The 18,937-nt window shown below is 48.1% G+C and overlaps 1 protein-coding gene across 21 annotated transcripts in view; it reads right to left on the reverse strand.

The window, feature by feature from the left end:
* Positions 1–18,937, reverse strand: part of LOC136109475 (dynein axonemal heavy chain 9) — a 195,468-nt gene that overhangs the window by 128,258 nt on the left and 48,273 nt on the right. For 17 of the 21 annotated variants that reach the window (XM_071816490.1, XM_071816503.1, XM_071816491.1 and 14 more), the window contains 11 exons: positions 18,086–18,243; positions 17,643–17,781; positions 16,151–16,438; positions 15,465–15,675; positions 13,070–13,197; positions 12,487–12,595; positions 11,658–11,805; positions 10,215–10,389; positions 7,084–7,257; positions 5,493–5,700; positions 864–1,029 (listed from right to left, as the gene is read on the reverse strand). In XM_071816490.1, coding sequence (XP_071672591.1) covers positions 864–1,029; positions 5,493–5,700; positions 7,084–7,257; positions 10,215–10,389; positions 11,658–11,805; positions 12,487–12,595; positions 13,070–13,197; positions 15,465–15,675; positions 16,151–16,438; positions 17,643–17,781; positions 18,086–18,243 — 1,904 coding nt within the window. Of the gene's footprint in view, positions 1–863; positions 1,030–5,492; positions 5,701–7,083; positions 7,258–10,214; positions 10,390–11,657; positions 11,806–11,934; positions 12,388–12,486; positions 12,596–13,069; positions 13,198–14,586; positions 14,666–15,464; positions 15,676–16,150; positions 16,439–17,642; positions 17,782–18,085; positions 18,244–18,937 lie in introns of those variants that run through there. The other 4 variants (XM_071816507.1, XM_071816508.1, XM_071816509.1 and 1 more) reach the window with 4 other exon arrangements.

The following is an 18,937-nucleotide window of genomic DNA, read 5'->3' on the forward strand; positions in this document are numbered from 1 at the left end:
AGCCCCTTGTGCCTCCAACGCTCCCTCGCAGCTCCCTCACCCTCTATCTGCCTGACTTCCCTGACACCCACAGCCCAAGATTTCTGCCTCCGCTCCACCTTCTCTGTTCCTCGGAAGCTTTTGGCAGAGCTCAGGCATGCACACAGCTGAGGAAAGTGGAAATTGCAATGCGTCCCTGCCCTGTATTCCCTGTGGAGAGAGATGCAAATATTCATGTCCCACACAGAGCTGCTGGCTAAAGTGTAAAACACACCAATCTCCTTCCAAAACAGTCACTGCTTTTCCTTCAAATTACCTCTGCCTAGATAATGGTTGTTTGCTGCTGCCTGACAGAAGACAATGTTAGGTGCTCACAGGAGGGGGGTTCACCCCAGTTGAGGCCAAATCCACAGCCTCCTCTGCTCTCAGCGTCGCAGGGCAGCAAGGCCGAGCATCGCGCTCCCCTCGCAGGCTTTGCACTGGGACCACAGTCACAAGCCACAGCAAGAGCAGAGCAAAGCTCCTCTCAACCCAGCTGTGAGCAAGTAATCAAGCGGTATTAAAGAAGCGATGGACAACGTCCTCGGATACACAGTGTGAACTGTGGGGTTGTCCTGTGCAGGGACAGGAGTTGGACTCGATGATCCTTGTGGGTCTCTTCCAGCTCAGGACGTTTTGTGATTCTAAGTGAATTTATTTGCTGGGGACAGGGGAAGCCCTGAGGGTGCTCAACTCTCAGTTCACCCGGAGCCTCCCAACCAGCTCTAGCCCAGCAGTATGCAATGGGAAGAGGGACCCACGCTTTGAGATCCTCTCAAACCCACTCCCCAGCACTGGAGCTGAACGAAAAGGTCTCCGACAACCAAGCCCAAGCAGGCTCCTACCAGTGGCCGTAGTCCAGGTGCTGCCGGATCAGCGTATGGGGCTGCACTGTCCCATAAGCGTCCACCTCGGGCATGTTGAGATCATCAATGAAGTACACGAGCTTCTTGGTACCTGGAGGGCCATAATTCCTACCAGCCTTTTTCTCCAGAGGCTTCTCAAGCATACCTGTAGGGAGGCAGAGGTGCAAAGCTCATCTACTGGGAGAGCAACTGCTGCAAAATAAAAATGATTTCTCAGCCCAGCTCAATGCTGTGCTGTGTGTAGCTACAGCGGCCCCTCAAGGAGCTGAGATGTCCCCCAGCTGCAGCTGTATGAGGAGCAGCTGAGGGGCCTGGGGGTTCAGCTGGAGAACAGGAGCTGAGGGGAGACCTTCTGATCTCTGAACTGCCTGAAAGGAGCTTGGAGCCAGGGGAGGTCAGGCTCTGCTCCCAAGGAACAAGCGCCAGGAGAAGAGGAAATGGTCTCAAGTTGTGCCAGAGGAGGTTGAGGTTGGATCTGGGGAACAATTTCTTCCCCAAAGGGCTGTGGGGCATTGGAACAGGCTGCCCAGGGCAGTGCTGGAGTCACCATCCCTGAAGGGTTGGACAGACGTGGAGATGAGGTTCTCAGGGACTAGAGTGCTAGAGCTGGGTTACGGTTGGACTCGATGATCCTGAAGGTCTCTTCCAACCAAACTGACTCTATGATTCTACAGTGCAGCTGGGAGCCCTGCAAGGACCCTTGGTCAGCACTTTGGTTTGACTTAAATCAGAAAGCTCTCAACTCTTCCTTCCAAAGAAAAATACAACAAACTTCGTCTGCTACAAAACATGTCTACCTCAGAGCAAACAAGAGCTTTTCATGCAAGATAAAGCCTTTTGAATCTCTTCTGCATAATTTTTTAAACGAAATCTTGCTTGCAGAGGTGGCTGTGCCAGAGCAGTGAGCATCCCCTGCTGCCTGCCCCGGCGATGCGGCAACTGCAGCGTGGCCAGGGCAGCAGGCACTGGGCGCTGCGATGGAGAAAGGGAGATGGATGCTGTGGGCACAGAAGCCCACGAGCAAAGCTGCTGGTTTTGTGAATATATGCATCTTTTACCCTGTTAGACAAAAATAGGCGATCTCAGGGCCAAATTCCTGGACATCTTCAGAACAACCAACATGACACTTTTATTTAAATGCATCAAATAATCATAAGTTCCCTGATCTTCTCACCAGCGTTACCCAACCCTCCAGATAATGTGACAAGACTTAATTCCAACATGAGCTGTCAAATTACCACCTAGTTTCAAGTAGGGTCACGCACGCGCAAAGGAAAGCACGGAGAGAACAGTTTCGCATTTCAAAGCCTTGGAAGACTTTAATTTGTTTTAGCAGAAGGCTGGGGTCATATGTTGCTCTAGCTCATAAAACGTGGGGAATATTTATAATCCTGGGCTGATATTTAATAAAAATCACCCCACGTCGCTGCACATCATGTTCTATAGGTTATTGATTCCTCTGATTGCAGCCCAGGCAACCTTTACTGTCTCAGTAAGTGGAAAAGCAAACGGAAGCAACGCTCCTCTGCCCAGACCCCGGGTGGGTTTTCTGCCCTGTGCTTACTCGAAGAATTTGTTTCATTAGCAGTTTTGGGTTGGCAACAGACCTATAAGGTGCTATAAAGCAGCACACGGTAAGTAGCAATTCTTTGTAATTAGGGAAGACTGGCAAATGTAAACGGGACTGGGAGTTTTTTTTAAGCCATTTATTATCACGTGCAAAAGTTGTTAAGGAAGATTTATATTCCGTTGGTTTGTTTCAGATCACAGACCTTTCAAAACGCTGGGTTTTTCCTGCTTGGGTGCACTGCAGACAGCTTGCCTTGCTCACCACTCAAAATGCAGCTGATTTCTTGTCACAGACAGTTGCTGCACAAAGGAATGGATTGTGCTACGAAAAATGATGAATCTTTCCTCAGCGGAGCCTCTCTCCCCGTTCAATAAAACCACAATATTTGAAATTTCTGGTAGCAAGTTAAATTAAGTGTTTCAAATAAGCATTTAATTTAAATTTAATTAGTCCCTAATTAACATATAAAATCAGCCCTTTTTGAGGTTAAACAAGTATGCAAGAGATTCATCACACTGAAATGCAATTACTGGGGATCAAGTGACATGTTCGTGGAAGTGGTATTTTAATTCAAAGCCGTATCTCACAATAATAATAAGGGGCGGTGTGTCTGTGTGAGATCCTGACACATACTCAAACTAGCACCTCAAAGAAACAGTCTGGACACCTCGTACCTTCTGGTTGGTGAGCAAGGGAGAGGGAAAAAAAGAACCCAAACAAAAAAAACCACAAGATTTATTGCAATTTCTCTGAATGACAGAAGCCAGGGCTACATCTGATGGAGGGGCAGAGGCCCAAGAGGGCACAAAGCAGAGCGAGGCCCAGGGCAAATGCCACAGAATGTGGTATTTAGTCACAATAAACTACAGAAAATCCCCAAACTGGCCCCAGGTTCAGGCAGAGAGAGTGTTGGGCTCCTTTTAACCCCTGTGCACATGGCGCTTCTGGAAGCCACAGGATGCAGGGATGGGTTGAACAACAACTCTGCTTCCCCTAAGGGCTGCATCTTATAAATCTCTGCAGCAACAGGCACCTTGTCTAAGGAACTACTGGAACTCAGGTTAGGATCTTTTTTAAGTAAGAAAAAATCCAAAATTACTTTGTGCCCATGTTTTACAAATTTAAAGATGTGCCTGCTGGGGAAAAGAATAAAGCAGCCAAGTGACAAACTACACAAAAAGGGACAAATTAACTCTAAAAAATGAGCAGCAGGGATCCAGGCCAAGCAGTATAAATCATGCTTCTCAATGCAAATCTCACCACCACATCTTCATCCACACACAAGACAACTTGCTCCTCTGTGCAGGGGAAGAAAATCACTGACTCAGCCCACAGCGCATGACCAGGGACACGGTGCCAGGTCTGCCTGTACAAATAACACCTGCACACACTCGCCCATCCAGCTGGAGACAAATGGCTGCACATTCACAGAATCACAGGATCCCAGGCTGGTTGGGCTGAAGGGACCTCTGCAGATCCCCCAGTCCAAGCCCTGCTCACGCAGGGTCACAGAGCAGATCACACAGGTGGGTCCAGGCGGGTTTCAATGTCTCAGAGAAGGAGACTCCACACCCGCTCTGGGCAGCCTGGGCCAGGCTCTGGCACCTCCCAGCAAACAAGTTTCTGCTCATGTTCAGATGGAGCCTCCTGTGTTTCAGTCTGTGCCCGTTGCCCCTCACCCTGGCGTTGGGCACCACTGAACAGAGTCTGGTCCATCCTCTGACACCCACCCTGAGATATTGATCCCATTGATCAGATCCCTCTCAGCTTCTCTTCTCCAGCTCAACAGCCCCAGAGCTCTCAGTCTCTGCCCATAAGAAAGAATCTCTAGGTCCCTCATCATCTTTGTCCCCCACCCAGGCAGCTGGACAGAGAGACAGACAGACAGACAGCTCAGCCCATTTAGCAGCTCAAGGGCATTTTGCAGAGACCCCAACACAGGGAAAAAGGCAAAGGGGCACCTGGGAGGGAGGAGGGAGACTGCAGCCATCACACACTAGCAAGACCCAAAACCCTTCAGACCTGCCCCAGAAAGCTGCCGTGACTCCACGACACAGCCCCAGGTGACACAGTGTGGGCTGAGCCTGTGCTGTCACCTCTGCGAGTGGATCAGTCCCACAGGGCAACTTTAAACTCTGACACCTTCCTTAAAACATCTGCAGTGTTGGGAGCCCAGCAGAGCACAGACAGGGGCTGTGATGCTCATGGCCGTGAGTGTGTTCGCCCCAGGGCCACCTGGCCAGGAAAAACCCACATGGTGAAGGTTAAAACCTTGGTCTCACTGATGCTGGTCCTGTAGAGGGAGTAAAGGGATTTCAGGACACTTGGGTCAGACCAAACTCCATAAAGGAAGTTATTTTGGTTTACAGTGACCCACAGCTGTTGTTCAACTCAAAACAAGCAAGGTTGTTTCATTCCTGATTAATAAATACATGTAGAAAATTATCCTCTCTCTTTAGGTCAACTGAAAGTGAAAATACCATTCCAAAATGAGTCACTTTTCAACAATTCCCTCTTTCTCTTCATCTGTGAAAAGACTACACAGCAGAACTGACCTTATCCTGGTCTCAAACTTCATCTTTCACTGATGTGCCAAAATCCTCATCAAAGATATTCTCATTAGCACTGTCCTCACTGATAACTGGGATGCAATTCCCATCATTGCACTCTGAGGACAGCTTAGATCCCAGCCAAGCAACCCATTCTATTCAGCACGGGCTTAAATTCAAGCGTATTAAAGACACACCTCAAGTCAAGTACGAGCTGTGTGCTGTAGAGAACAGCAGCAGATTTAAGTGTGTGCTTTGCACAGCCCTGAACCAGAGTCGTGGTGTTCAGAATTCAATCCCTCATGTTGGGAAATGCCATTTTCCATAAAACCAGGAGTCTGCGGACCTGTGAGTTTCACAGTGGGATTTAAGAGTCAGTGGGTGTCAGTGCAGTGCCCACAGTGCACACCCCACTCCAAACCCCGACGGACACCCCAGGAATTTGGTGACCTGCCAGGCAGAAGTCCCATGTCTCAGCCATTGTCTTACCTTGCAGCATGGCAGAGGTGGTGTAGTAGTTAAACGGGACCTTCTTCACCACATAGGCGTCTGTATCCAGTGAGCAGAGCTTGTCCCCCACCAGCACAGACTTCCCCGTGCCGGCGTTGCCCACCAGCATCACGGGGCGCCGGCGCTCCAGGAGCCTGTCCATGAAGTACCGCACACGGACCGTCTCGGTGGTGGGCACCAGGCAAGCCTGAGAGGGGCAAAACGAGCAGGTAAGTGTACCCATCTGTGGCACCACCCCACTGCCATGTTCTGAGGAGACATCAAACTGGGAGAGCCAGGAATGAGTGCGGTGACCTGAGTTTCTAGATGGCGCTAGGAAGGGAACAATACACTGCTACCAACCATTCAAGTCAAACTATCTGTACAGATGAAACAATGACAGCGGGATGCTGAGAGCAACATCTGGATCTCCCCGCAAACACACATTTTGCTAAAATGGTAACAATTTTTACAAGTCATCTGCTCACTGTGGCACCTCTAAAAGGAAAGAAAGGCACAGCTGGCAAACGCAATTCACTACCTGCAGCAACTCTCATTTTTCGTCCAAATCATATAAACAACCCTATTTTCAGCCACGCAGAATGACAAGATGGTGTCTCAGGGACTTTGTCACTACGTTGTCCCACATCCTGCTTCTCTCTGCAGGCCAAACGCACCTCCATCCCGCACCCTGGGCACACCAACCCTGGCTCATAGGTGTCTCTGAGCCTGCGCCTCATGTACACCACTCAGCTCTGGAAGATGGATGGAGGATGAGTCTTCACAATCAAAGTACAGTAAAGAAAGATGGGTAATTGAGTTGTACTTCATAAAGAATGTGTCAAGGGTTTTGATTGTGGGGTGACAATACAACCATGGCAGATGTGTTGTTAGCCCCCTCTCCCCCACCTTCAGCCCCTCTCTCTCCCCCATTCCCACTCAGGACAGGCAATTGGGAGGGAAAGAAGGATAGAGAGAAGAGAATTGGAAAAATTAAAAATGTTTTACTAATGCTACTAATAAGAATAGAGAAAATAATACAAAATATACAAAACCAATCTTGAAAGCCCCAGCAACTGCAGAGCTGGCACCTGAAGTCCTGGACTGGACTCTGCAGCCAACCAGAGCTGGATTCAGTCTGTCATGAGGCCTCAGTTCGCAGGGACAACTTGCAAGGTCCTCTCCTAATCTCGGCCATAAGCAAAATGGACGAGATCCTCGTGATCTCCCACTTTTATATGAAGTGTTCACGTGAATGGGATGTTATACTCTGTTTGTCAGTTTCTTGGTCACCTGTTTCTCATTGCCCCTCTCGCGAGATGCGAATCTGTCCTTATCAATAACCTCACATTCCATTGCTATGTTTACCAAAACATGGATCTGGTTCTCCAGGAAAACGCAGCTGATATGAAGGTTTTACCTGACAGGCAAATTCACTAAAAGAGAAACTTGTTTTTAACAAAACCAGGACGGAATGCCATTCTTATCATGAAGTGCTTGACCTCGAATGAGACTTCAATTGAAATGCCTGCATACAGTCACTAAAATGCATGTGCTCTTCCCAGACAAAACACGTGCAAGGTTCACATACCTGTAAGGGCATTTCTGGATCAAATTCAAACTGAGGAATAAGTTTAGACCAAGGCTCAAACTTCTTCGTTTCTGGATCAATGTAAAAGTCAAAGACTGTGCCCTGAGAGGGAAACTTGATAGTCTTGAATTCTGCCACCCACCACTTGCTGAACTCCACTCTGTAGTCCACAAGCTATAAGACAAAAAGTGGAGAAAATACGCTAATCTGGATCAATTAATTAGTAATGGAGAATGTTATCTATCCCAGTCCACCAGAGTGGGATTAGTCCTTAAAATATATTCCACAGCATAAAGTTCTTATCATTTTTCCTGCTATTAAGCCTAATTTTTCATTTTCTTCATTTCTGCTCATCAGTCCTATTTATTCATCTAAATAATTCATCCTCTGTGTTGATCACTCTTGGTATGTCTGAGACTAGATAGATGGATCAATTTGAAAAAGAGAAATACGTGCCTATGACTAAACAGACCACTTGATTGATTCTTGGTGCCTACTTCTTCCAACAGACAAGGACACAACATCCGTCTACATCTGTGCTCATGGTTAGTCAAAGCATGCATACCAAAGCCTTTCCTCATCAATCACACCACTCTATTCAGAGTGAGTTGTTGTCTTCTGGCTTCTTTTCAAGCCACAACGTTTCAGACAAGCAGGACTGCAGACACCAGCGTACCAAAGCAGCAGCGAGGGTCTGCCCCTTTGACCGTGCCGTGATTCTGAGCTGCCACATTCCCCTCAAAGCACCCGTTTCCTTGCTTTTCCCCATTGTATCTTTCTACACATGGAGATTTTGGAGCATCTGAATTTTTTCAAGAACTGGGGTGACAGTTTTGCTTTAGATGCTGGGTCAGGACTCACAAAATGTGCTTAGTCCCCTCCTCTGCCCTAGGTCTCCTGCATGACATTGGGCCAGCCATTCTGCCCAAACACCTTGCCATGTGGACAATGGGAACTGGAGAGAGGTGGAGGGGAGGAGGAGAGGAAAATTGCTGTGAGAAAGATGTTTGTGAAATACCGGACGCATCATTTAGCCCGTTTTAACAGCACAGTTTGTTCCTGGGGCGTCTGCGGGTCTCTCCTCCCCATAGCCATACAATGTGGGGTCACCAACACATTGTCCATAGGCTGCTCGGCCTCCATAAGGAAACCTGGGTTTGTTGCTGAACTGAACCAAGTGTCCTCCATAAAGCCTCCTGAGCCACAGTCCCTCAAAAGACCAGTGGATTTGAAAAACACATTAATAGTGTCCACGATTTTGCAGACTCATGCTATTCAGAGAGGCAGAATCCCTGTAATTCTCCATTCTGTTGTTATAACTCCTCAGCAGCGGCAGCAGAGTCGCCCGCAGTGGAGCGGGACGTGCGTGGCTGCTAAAAGCTTTCCCACAAGGGTGCCCTTACCCCGCACAGCCAAACCGCCTGCAAGCGCGCTGTGCCGCGCTGCCCGCCCTCCCTGACCCCGCGGTTAAATGGAGCCACTCCAGCCCCAGCTCTATTGCCAGAACGGTGTGGAACTCAAACCACTTCCTTAATAAAAACCCCATATGGATTACCGCTAATTTCAGAGCCAGGAAATGGCAAATCTATCATCTGTTTTAATACAGGGGCCCTGCTACCCACCAACAAGCACCGAGTAGTGGGAAGCCTCCCAGACTGTTTCTCCTGACATTTCGGCAGCAAAAGGTCAGCGCGAAGGGCACCTTCGGTGGAAAGCAATAAACAGATTTTATATTGGATCATTTTTCATCAGGCTCCCCATTGCTCGGACTGCTGTATCCTCGCACTCTCAGCTCTGACATTTACAGAGCATCGCGGGCAGCAACGCACAGCCAGGCTCCCGGCGGAGCCTCCCGGAGGGTCGCTGTGCCTGCAGCTGCTCCTGCAGCCCACCCAGAGCCACTACCGCAGGCAGGAGCCCGGCCTGATGCACCCAGGACTGACTGTGCGGCACGGGGAACACAGCGGCCAGCTGCCACAGCACCGCACACCAGCATACTTGCGCTTGTACTGCTGAAGCAAAGACAAGTAGTGCTTCCCAGGCTTTATTGTGTTTTGTTTTGTTTCTTTAAGCCATCCTAGACCGGCAACACTAAGGCTGAGTATTTCCCAGCTGGCACATGGGAAATGGAGGCTCCACAAGGACCAAGGAAGCTGGTCTCGCACAGGTCATTCAATGGTCACAAGGTGTGATGGCACCAAGTGAGCACCCACCTGAGCTTGAGCTGTGTTGTTCAGCACTTCCTGAAGCATCTGATCCTTGGCATGGAGCAAATGTGAAGAGACCAGCAGACACTCTAGGTCTGGCGTTAAGGTACATGAAAACACACAAAGAGACCCCTGGGAGCACTTGAGCAGCCATTAAGAACGGCAGTGCCTCCACCCGAGCTGGGGAGGGGTGTCTGGTGTTACATTCGTGGAGAGACCTCCCGCATAGTCCAGACAACACAGAGTTTGACACAAGCGCACCGGAGATCAGACGTGGATCTCCAAGCCCTTGACAGCAGTGCAGTGTGGGCAGACCCAGACATCAGGACTACACACTTTAGATCTGAGGATAAGGCGTCCTCTGACTAGGGGATGCAACCACCCAAGAGTAGGTGTGCCCCTGTGGCCACGAAAGTCAATGGCACCTGGGGTGCATTAGGAAAAGTATGACCAGCAGGTCAAGGGAGGTTGTTCCTCCGGCTCTGCTCTGCCCTGGTGACAAAACACCGGCTGGTTTGTGTTATGTAGCACGTCTACCTGTGCAGTCAGAAGGCTGAAAGACTGCTCCACTGATACATCCATCTGATAAATCAGTCTTAATTTGATCACATTATGCACATCCACAGGCTTCTATAAGTTAACTTTATGTTTCTCCCCAGTGAAATGCATCTGCATAAGCAAACATCCCTCCACCTTTACCACTGACCCCTCAGCTGTTCTCCGGTGGTGTTACACCCTGGATAACGAGGCCTTTCGTAAAAGGAATTGTTGTGTTTCTAGTTTATTATCACCTATATGAGAGCCCCAGGAAAACAGCATTACTGGCATAGCACTATGTTTCAGAAAGTATGAAGAAATCAAAACAACACAAAACCACACAAACAAACTGTGTGAAAGATGCTGAAGAGGCATCTTCCGTCTTACCTGATCTCGAAACATTGATCCACCAAAGGCCCAGACGGCAGCAAAGACAAAGTAAAGTTCATAAAGCTCCTTGGGACAGTCAGGAGGTGTGTTCTCCTCTGCCAGGAGACATTCAAGGAGGTAGCACAACATCTGAACCATACTCTGTTCAGGAATGGGAATAATCTTCTTAAATCTAAGGGATGGAAATTAGAAAGCAATACGTCCATCACAACCCAGGAAGACTAGAAATGCTCTTTCAGAATACTGGCATTCTGCTTGTCAGCGGTACGTGTCCTATTCCCAGGTACAATAAAGAGAACACCCATTCTCACACTCAGACCCGCTGGCACCGGCACATATACAAGTAATAACAATAATCAGAAGTTTCAAGCATTTTAAAACTTTGATCTTCTTGAAAGAAGCAGAATGGAAGACTTGCTAAAGGCAATGATTTCCTGCGAGCACGATGAGTTCAAAAGCGGTCAAATAGAGGAGTAATAAAATAAACCCTTTCATCTTGCCATTTTACATTCATTTAAGCTACACTTACAGAATTCCAAACTAATATTGTAGCTGCACTGAAGTCCTCCATAAAGTAATTATAGCTATTTGAAAGGTTGGTTCTACGATTTCTGAATTAAGCAAGCTACCAAAACACTCAGCTCAGGGTTGCCCGCAGCTAATCCCGTGGATTTCACGCTCTGAGACAATGTTCAGCAAACAGAATGGGAAACGTCCGATTGACTTTGCTACCAACAGTCAAAACCAACTTGGTCCCACAGAGAGAAGTTCCCTAGCACAATGTTTAAGTCCTGATTCCAGACCCTTCTGACACATCCCCCTTTTGGCTGACATCTCCCATGCTCACTGATTTTTCTTTTGTTTTTAAAGGAAAGTGCAACTATAGGAAGCAAGTAGAGGATGGAAGATGCTCCCTTAAGTTTTTTGGGACTCTACTTTGGCCAGTCCTCACCACAGTATGAGAAAGAGAATGGTCTCACATGATGATAAGCAAGAACCACATGACTTCCCTGTGGACACTGCTTTAAAGCCAAATCAAGCCAAGAAGCACTAGGACCCTTCCAAATACCCAAGTTCTTAATGAAAAATAACTTGTGGAGTGGGATCAGGTCTAGCCTGACACATCAGGAGGCTGAAAAGCTTTCTCTTTGGGATCTGCCGGAATTATTTTCCAAGAGATAGAGAGTTGATACAGGAAATACAGTAAAAATCAAATCAAAATCAGATGAAAACCAGATCTGACCAACACAATACAGGCAGGAGCGTCACTTTGCCCACCTCGCCCTGCTGGTTCTCTGAGCTTAAGCCAATGATGCTCAGGGCTTCCAGGGGCAAGGAGGATCATGTGCAGCACAACCCAGCGCAGCACAGCTGGGCTGGACAGTGGCAGGTGTCCCCATGCCCTCACCACGGGTGACACAATCACTCATCAGATGGTACCTTGTTCTGAGGGTGTCCAGGCAAATGGGCAGGTACTTATCAAACAAAATGGTCAGGTTGGCTCTTTCGGACTGGATCTCTCGCCTGTCAATCCAGCTGCTCACTGGAGGATTCCAGCCCAGATCCGACGGGTTGATGTACAGGATCCCTTTAGGCCCAGGGTAAGAGAGAACATACAGTAAAGACACAGCAGAAACTGTTTCTTTCTTCCAGCAGAATTTACCAGGTACTTTCACACAACTAAAACCCTATCAAATATGACGGGACACCCCATTACCTGCCCCCTTTTCCTGCCCCACTGCAGAGTAGAAACATGAACAGTGAAGAGACTTCACCCTTGAAACCACGGCGCTTTTCATGACCTTGCCCTAAATTCAGAACATTGTCTTGTCTGAGCTGTTTCATTGCTCTGGGCCCCATTTCCCCATGTGTAAAACTAGGGGACACCTCCATTCCCTTCTCCCATACTTCATGCACTTCTTCAGAAGATCAAGAACTCTTCGAGACAGATACTGTCCTTCTCCTCATAAAGTCCATCCAAAGGGCTTTGCACAACAGGAGCACTCAGCAACGCTGAAGCCATGATCACCCACCAACAGTCAGAGTGCTCTGGGTAAATCTCCAGGATGATGACAGCTCCACATGTGCATTTGGGGTCAGGATCCTCAGTTTGTCTGTCAGAAACCTGCCCTGTCCACCCACGGCCGCTGTGATCTCAGGTTGGGTACTTGCAACAGGAGTCAAGTTGGCCAACAGAAGACTGGTTAATGGCACTAGATCCTCCTGGGTTCACAGCAAATCCCAGTGCGGAGCTCAGGCCAGGACTCACCCGCTCGGGACACGGTTGCTGGGGTGGCTGTGCGCAGGTGGCTGATCTCAAACACCAACCACATCGTTGGGTTCAGAGGGATTCTCTCATTGCTCGCCAGGGTCAGCACCTGCATTGGGCAGACAGACAGACAGAATGACATCTTTCCCAGGAACAGGAATGAAAAGCATTCAGCACTTTGCACTAAAAAGCTTGGTTGCTGCCAGCACAGTTCCTTGAGGGAATGCAGCTGATTTCCAGCAGGTAGTAGAACTGTCTTCCATGACTCAAAGGAACAGCACTCCCTTCGAGCGGCGGAAAAAGGTGTGGAATTATGACCCCACCCTATTTTTGAAGGGCCTGGAGTTACAATCAGGACATCTGTGATTATCCATGAGCCCAGTTCCAGGAAGGGAAATTACAATGAAACCATGATTTGAGCTATTTCCCCTCATGCACCATTTTCTATATGTGATATTGTTTGGTGTATCTGAAGAAACACAACCGCATTATTCTAGGAGGTGTTATTTCAGCATCTGCATTTTTAGGCTGAACCATGCCATGCAGTCAAAGAATATCTCCTTCTTTAACTTATATTCATTACCTTATTATCATCCATCACAGTATTAAGAGACTCAATCCACATTGGATCAATATCTCCATCTAGTACCATCCACTTGGGACCGTCATGCGTGATGTTGGCCAGCTCTCGCATGATTGATGAAAACAGGCCTGGGAGGGTGACAGGAAGATGGTGATGAACACTGAACTTGACACCTGCTCTAACGGTTTTCTCCAGCAACACAGTAAAAATTACTCTAATTAATGCTTTCCTCTCAAACATGCAAAACTCTATGTGCCTATACGTAAATATTACTATATCACAATACGGTTCTAGTTTGCTTTAAAGTGAAAAAAGGGTTATCAGTTATCACTACTGAAAATGATTGCAGACCTACGCACGAGCTTCATTCCCACCGAGAATCATAAGGGATAAGAAAAATGTACAGTAGCTACTCAAAGGCAAAAGGCGGCATGAATTATACAATGCAGAGAAAACCACCTGAATATGCCTAGGAAATCCTTATAAATATTTTTTTGTGGCTCAAAGTATATCAGGGCAATCAAGATGCATTAAACGCTGGGTCATGGCTTTAGTGAGACTGAGGGGAGAACAAGCACAGAATGACATTGAATGACAGAACAAAATGTTGGTAAAATCAAGGAGAGAGAGGATACAGAGTCTCGAGGGGAGTAAATAATGAATGTTAAGAAGACCACGAAGGCTGGGAATAGAGCAGCAGCACTGCAGAGCAAATGAAAACTCCACAAAACTACTGCTCTCCTCTACATGTGAAAATACCTCGGGAGATGCTGGTCTTCATGAAAAAACATCAGGCAAACTTTAAAAAAAGCCTCTCTTCCAGTGAATTGTGACAAGAACTCTTTTTTTTCTTTTTTTCTCCAGGACAAGCTATTTCTTTGTGATCCAGATCAGGAACAGCTAGTGACACCATCTGACTGAAGATAAAGCTTGTGCTCAGCAAATGCAGAATGGCTCACCTGGAACAGGTGTGTGATCCCGAGACTGGGTCAACAAAAATAACGCTTCAGCACCTCTGCCTCCAGCCAGTTCCTTACGTGTTGGACACACGCCTTGGGAACCACTCCGACATTATTAGCATCAGAAACAGTTGCTGTCTCAGGGCATCAGGGCTTCCCTCGGATACACCGCGGCAGCGGGGAGAGGAAAGCGCCTCTGTCCTGACCTTGTGCATCCACAGCACACGGCTCTCTTGGGGTTTAAAAGAAGAGTTTTGTTCTGCAAAGAACACTTTTGGTATTCCCATATGGGACCTTTTACCACCTAACATGTAGGACCTTTTCAACTTCTGATAATGTGACAGGATAAAACTGGGGAGCAGAAAAGCAGGGGCTGATCTGTAAGGGAACAGGTCACCTCTTGTTAGGCTCTGGTGAAGATTGCCTTGCTGGTCTTTGACAACATGAAACAACATTTTCAGGAATGGTTACTGCAGAAAATATCTGCCTTGAAAGCTTAGGGAGGAGTGCCACTATTTCATTTAAACCATCGCAGGCCAGAAACCACTGGACAGTCACCTGTAAAATGTCCCTCCTGCTGTTCGGTGTCACCGCTGCCCTTGATCTGCAGCCACTGCTGCAGCCAGTCTGCACAGTTCAGGCTGTACCCTGCACGTCCCTCTGCCACTTTGATTTAGGCTCCCTAATTACAATTAGAAAGAAATTAACCTGGCATTGGAGCAAAGCAGGGGGTCGGGAAGGGTCCATGGCGGGGCCAGGGGAGGTGGGTGGCAGCTCATCTGCTGCTGTGGATGATTTATGGTAATGTCTTCCCTCACCTCCCCCACACCTCCCAACCCCGCCGCACACGTAAATCGAAGCTGCCTTTATGTATTAGTCACAACCCAACATTTCCACTCCAGATTTTCTGTAATCTTCCAGCAAGTTTGAAATGTTCCTCAGGAGTAAGCAGGATCAACAGCTTGGCAAACGCTGGTGTGCTACAGAGATCGGGCAGCCATACTGAGTGGAAAAACTGACGTTAAGGCTGCTGTGCGTGCTATCAGCAATGAAAACCTGGGGATGGGACATTTTTTGGGGTCCCAGTGCACACCACAGTGCAGGAGGGACATCTCTTCCATCACTGGTCCAGCCAACTCCCAAAAACTGCCTGCCCCACTTAGGAACTGGTAAGTGTTGGTATTAATGGGCATTAAAATTATTCTTAGGGCAATAGGATCAAGTAGGCTTATGCTATACTTCCCATTTGAAGATCAAAGAGCTAAAACATCCTGTGTATCCTTTCAACAACAAACTGTCATGTGGCTGTAGGCAGCAGACAAGCACCTGGGCTCTCAGACCTGCACATGAAGAACCAGTCACCCTGCTGCTGCTCGGGAAATTCATTAAAAATACCCGTCTTTATCTACATATTTCAGACATGAAATGACATTTACCGTCTTTCCATTCTCTTGTTGCTGGGCTAATGATGCCAAAGAGCTCATCATTGGTGACTGCCTTGGGGTTGAGGTCTGTCCAGACAGGACGTCGCTTCATTATCTGGTAAGTCCTGTTCAGGGATCTCATCACCTGAGACTTGCCCGTGCCCGCGTTACCCACCACGAAGACAGAGTGCCGGACCGTGAGCAACTCCTCCAGCTGCACCACCTGAGAAAAACACTCCCAAATTTTAGACAAAGATGCCAAACTGAAGTTCAGGTCTATAAAATAGGTCCCACTGGGCCACCTCTTTAGAAAGACGTGACCCTGAGACACAAGCAGATTTGACAATTGAGTTTGGTCCAGCCACTCTAATCACAACGGGTGAAATCCTCAGCCTGCAGATAAACTTTCAGCGCTGTTTATACTTGACAACCACCACCTGATGAGGCCCTGCTCTCCAGGGGCTACACTTTCATGAACCTACAAAAGTTGGCCCCTTTGGAAGCCCAGAGACTGATCCAGTGCTGACTTCAGGAGCAGGTGCAACTGCCTCAGACCCAGCACAGCTGACTGCCCTCCAGCGAGATCTGCCTGCAAGGACAATGCTGTGCAGAGCTCTCTTTGTAGAAGCAAAGTTGTTTGAGAAAACCCAAATGATTTGATGGCGATGTGGGTGTAGCAGAAGATCTCTTGGTCTTACTTTGAGCACAAAGTTGTCCTCAGCCTGCAGCCGGAGGTCCAGCACAGCCTGCCTCACAAACGACTCAAAATTCAGGTCACGCTTCCGAGGCACATCCAGTGCAGGGAATAGATCCCCAATCAGCCCCATAAACACCGGCACATCATCCGTCACAATCTTGGGGATGTTGAAGTCACGAAGAGAGCGCATCAGAACCTGGTCTTCGGGTCGCTCTGGGTCATCTCGCTTGAGGGAGCCAGCAACAACTAGCACTGACTTAATGGCACGCAAGCCCCAGTCGTAGTGATCCTACACCAGAGGAAGAAAAAAAAAGAGGCATGAGTTTATGCTTAGACAGTACCATGTAGGGTGAAGAACCACCATTCCCAAACTGCCAGACTAGTAAGCAATGAAAATACATCTAAATCTGTTATTTGCATTGTGGCCAGAGACCTTCTCCAGCCTGAGTGACCTGGTTTCCATCTCAGTAGGTGAGATTCCCGTCAGGGACAGTATTAAAGAGTCAAATAATTCAGCTGTTCAGACCATCACATGGGCTCACAGTTGGCAGTAAGACAGCAGCAGGATTTGCACTCCAGAGACCAAAGCAATTTGTTTCACCTAAATCATAAAGCACCTATAGCAAGGCCAGCCAGCCCCCTGCATCTGCAGGAGCCACCAAGGTGAAAGGCTTGTTAGTCCATTATGAGGCCCCAAAGACCCAAGTTTCTCCACCCTGCCCATCACAAGATGACAAGCCTGTTTGGTCTCAGAGGAGGTCCAGAAATAAGGGGTCAGTAAAGACATTGCTGAAAAAGTACCACAAAACGGCATGAGAAGAACTCTCAAGCCAACAAACAACTGTTCATATTTCTGTCCTGTTAACACCCTCCAGAGCACAGCTCGACAGCTGACTGCTCTGTGTGGGAGGCCATGGCTTCCACCAGGCCCCTCAAGGCACAGCACCAAGTTTCTGCGACAGAGCATATCCCACCCAGCCTCATGCTGGCACAGCCAAGATCAGGTTTGTATCATCAGGAATCCTGATTCAGGTCTCCTCTGGACCCAGCTTCGATCTACACAAATAATGACAAGGAAAAATCTGATTTGCTTTGCACTGACAGTAACTCTAACAAGACCTGGAACCAGCCTAAGGCTGAACTCAGAGAGGGACACCATAAACCCCTTGCAGGCAGGAGAATCAATAGGAAGAGACTGGAAAGCAAAAGGTCACTGAATACTACCCCAAACATGGTGTCATTTAAACTCACTGAAAGGTCTCCCATTAATGCAGCTGGTCAAATGCTTTTGTCCCTGCAGATGCTCCAGTAAAGCAGTCTGAAAATTTTATTGCTCCGATGATCACCAACCCTCTCCTCCCCCAGCAGCCAGTGCAAATGCAGTCATTAAATAAAAGCTGTGAAACGTTAGCCATGGAGCTGAGCAGCACAGTGCCATGTTTCTGCTGATTTTGGAGATTCATCATACCACTCAGCCACAGAATCAGGCTCACCTGCTTGGACAGGAGCTCTTTGCAGAGTTGGTAGAGAGTAATGAACTTCCTGGCTAACACCCGGGCCTCGATGAATCCCTCAGCCACCAACATAATTTCACAGATCAGCTCAAAGTCTGGCACAACCATCGCACATGGCCTAAAATGACAGGTGAGGAGGCATTGCAGAACAAGTATTTCTTGACTACAGGTCTTACAGGCAGCGCATTTGTAGCTTCATCTTCTAGGCCTTCTTTTATGAGCCAGGTCACCCTCTGCCTTCCCCACGACAAGGGACAGAGCTCCTTTGCCCTGCCTGTGCGTGCCCAGACCCAGGCCTGTTGTGCAAGGCTTAAACTACCTGCGAATGCCCTATGCAAGTGAATTCCCCAAGGACATGAGGTCGAGCCTGGATGTTCCAAAAGACAGTTTCTGCCAGGTCACAAACCCTGACCTGGACTCACCTGAAGAGAGCTTTTAAATTCTCAGGTAGCTCTGTTCGCCCTGCGTAACCAGGGTTCATGGTGATGAAAATGCCTACTGATGGTACTAAGTTGATGTCTTCTCCAAGAAAATTGAAGGATTTCTTCTTCTCCCGTATTGCATCCTGCACACTCTTCACCTAGAAATCAAGACAGTACTATAGTATCAGCGTTCACTTATGAAAAACACATCAGAGAACGGTGCTTCCTTCCTTACTCTTGGCCTCGTGACAAATGGGGCTAATCACTGTTTTATTTTTTACCGGCAGCATAAAGCTTTATACACTGTTTGGAGTACATCAGCATGGCAATATCAATTTCCCATCTCAGTCAAACTCTGGCAAAGCAGAAAAAAGAGCTGAAGAGAGTGGAAAGTCAAAATGCAAAGGAGTTGCAAGACTTCACACCTTTGCTCCATGAGACAATGATGAACGTGGGTCAGGAAGAGCAACTCAGGAGCGGGAAATGTCCCCAGCACTGCCTGCATTCACCTTGGCTTTTGACATCACCTGTGGGACACTGCTCAGCACATCTCACAGCAAAAACACCACCAAAGGCTCCACCATCTCTGAACCAGCCAGCCCAGCAGAGGTCTGATGTGTGAGAGAGACGCAGGGCAGTACAGGTATCCACAACACAGCCAACACCCAAACGCACTCCCCAAAGTCTATCACAATATGGGCCCATTATTCCCTTTACCCATCTCACCTCTCCCCACACAGCGTTGCTCTTCAGGACATCCCAAAACCCTCCTGTGCCTGCTCCGTTCCCTGACCAGGCCCAGAGAAGGGGTAGCACCTCCCAATAAGCTTGGCCTCAGCTCAGTTGTAAACT

The sequence above is a fragment of the Patagioenas fasciata genome, chromosome 18 (assembly GCF_037038585.1).
Source record: "Patagioenas fasciata isolate bPatFas1 chromosome 18, bPatFas1.hap1, whole genome shotgun sequence".
Taxonomy (NCBI): Eukaryota; Metazoa; Chordata; class Aves; order Columbiformes; family Columbidae; genus Patagioenas; species Patagioenas fasciata.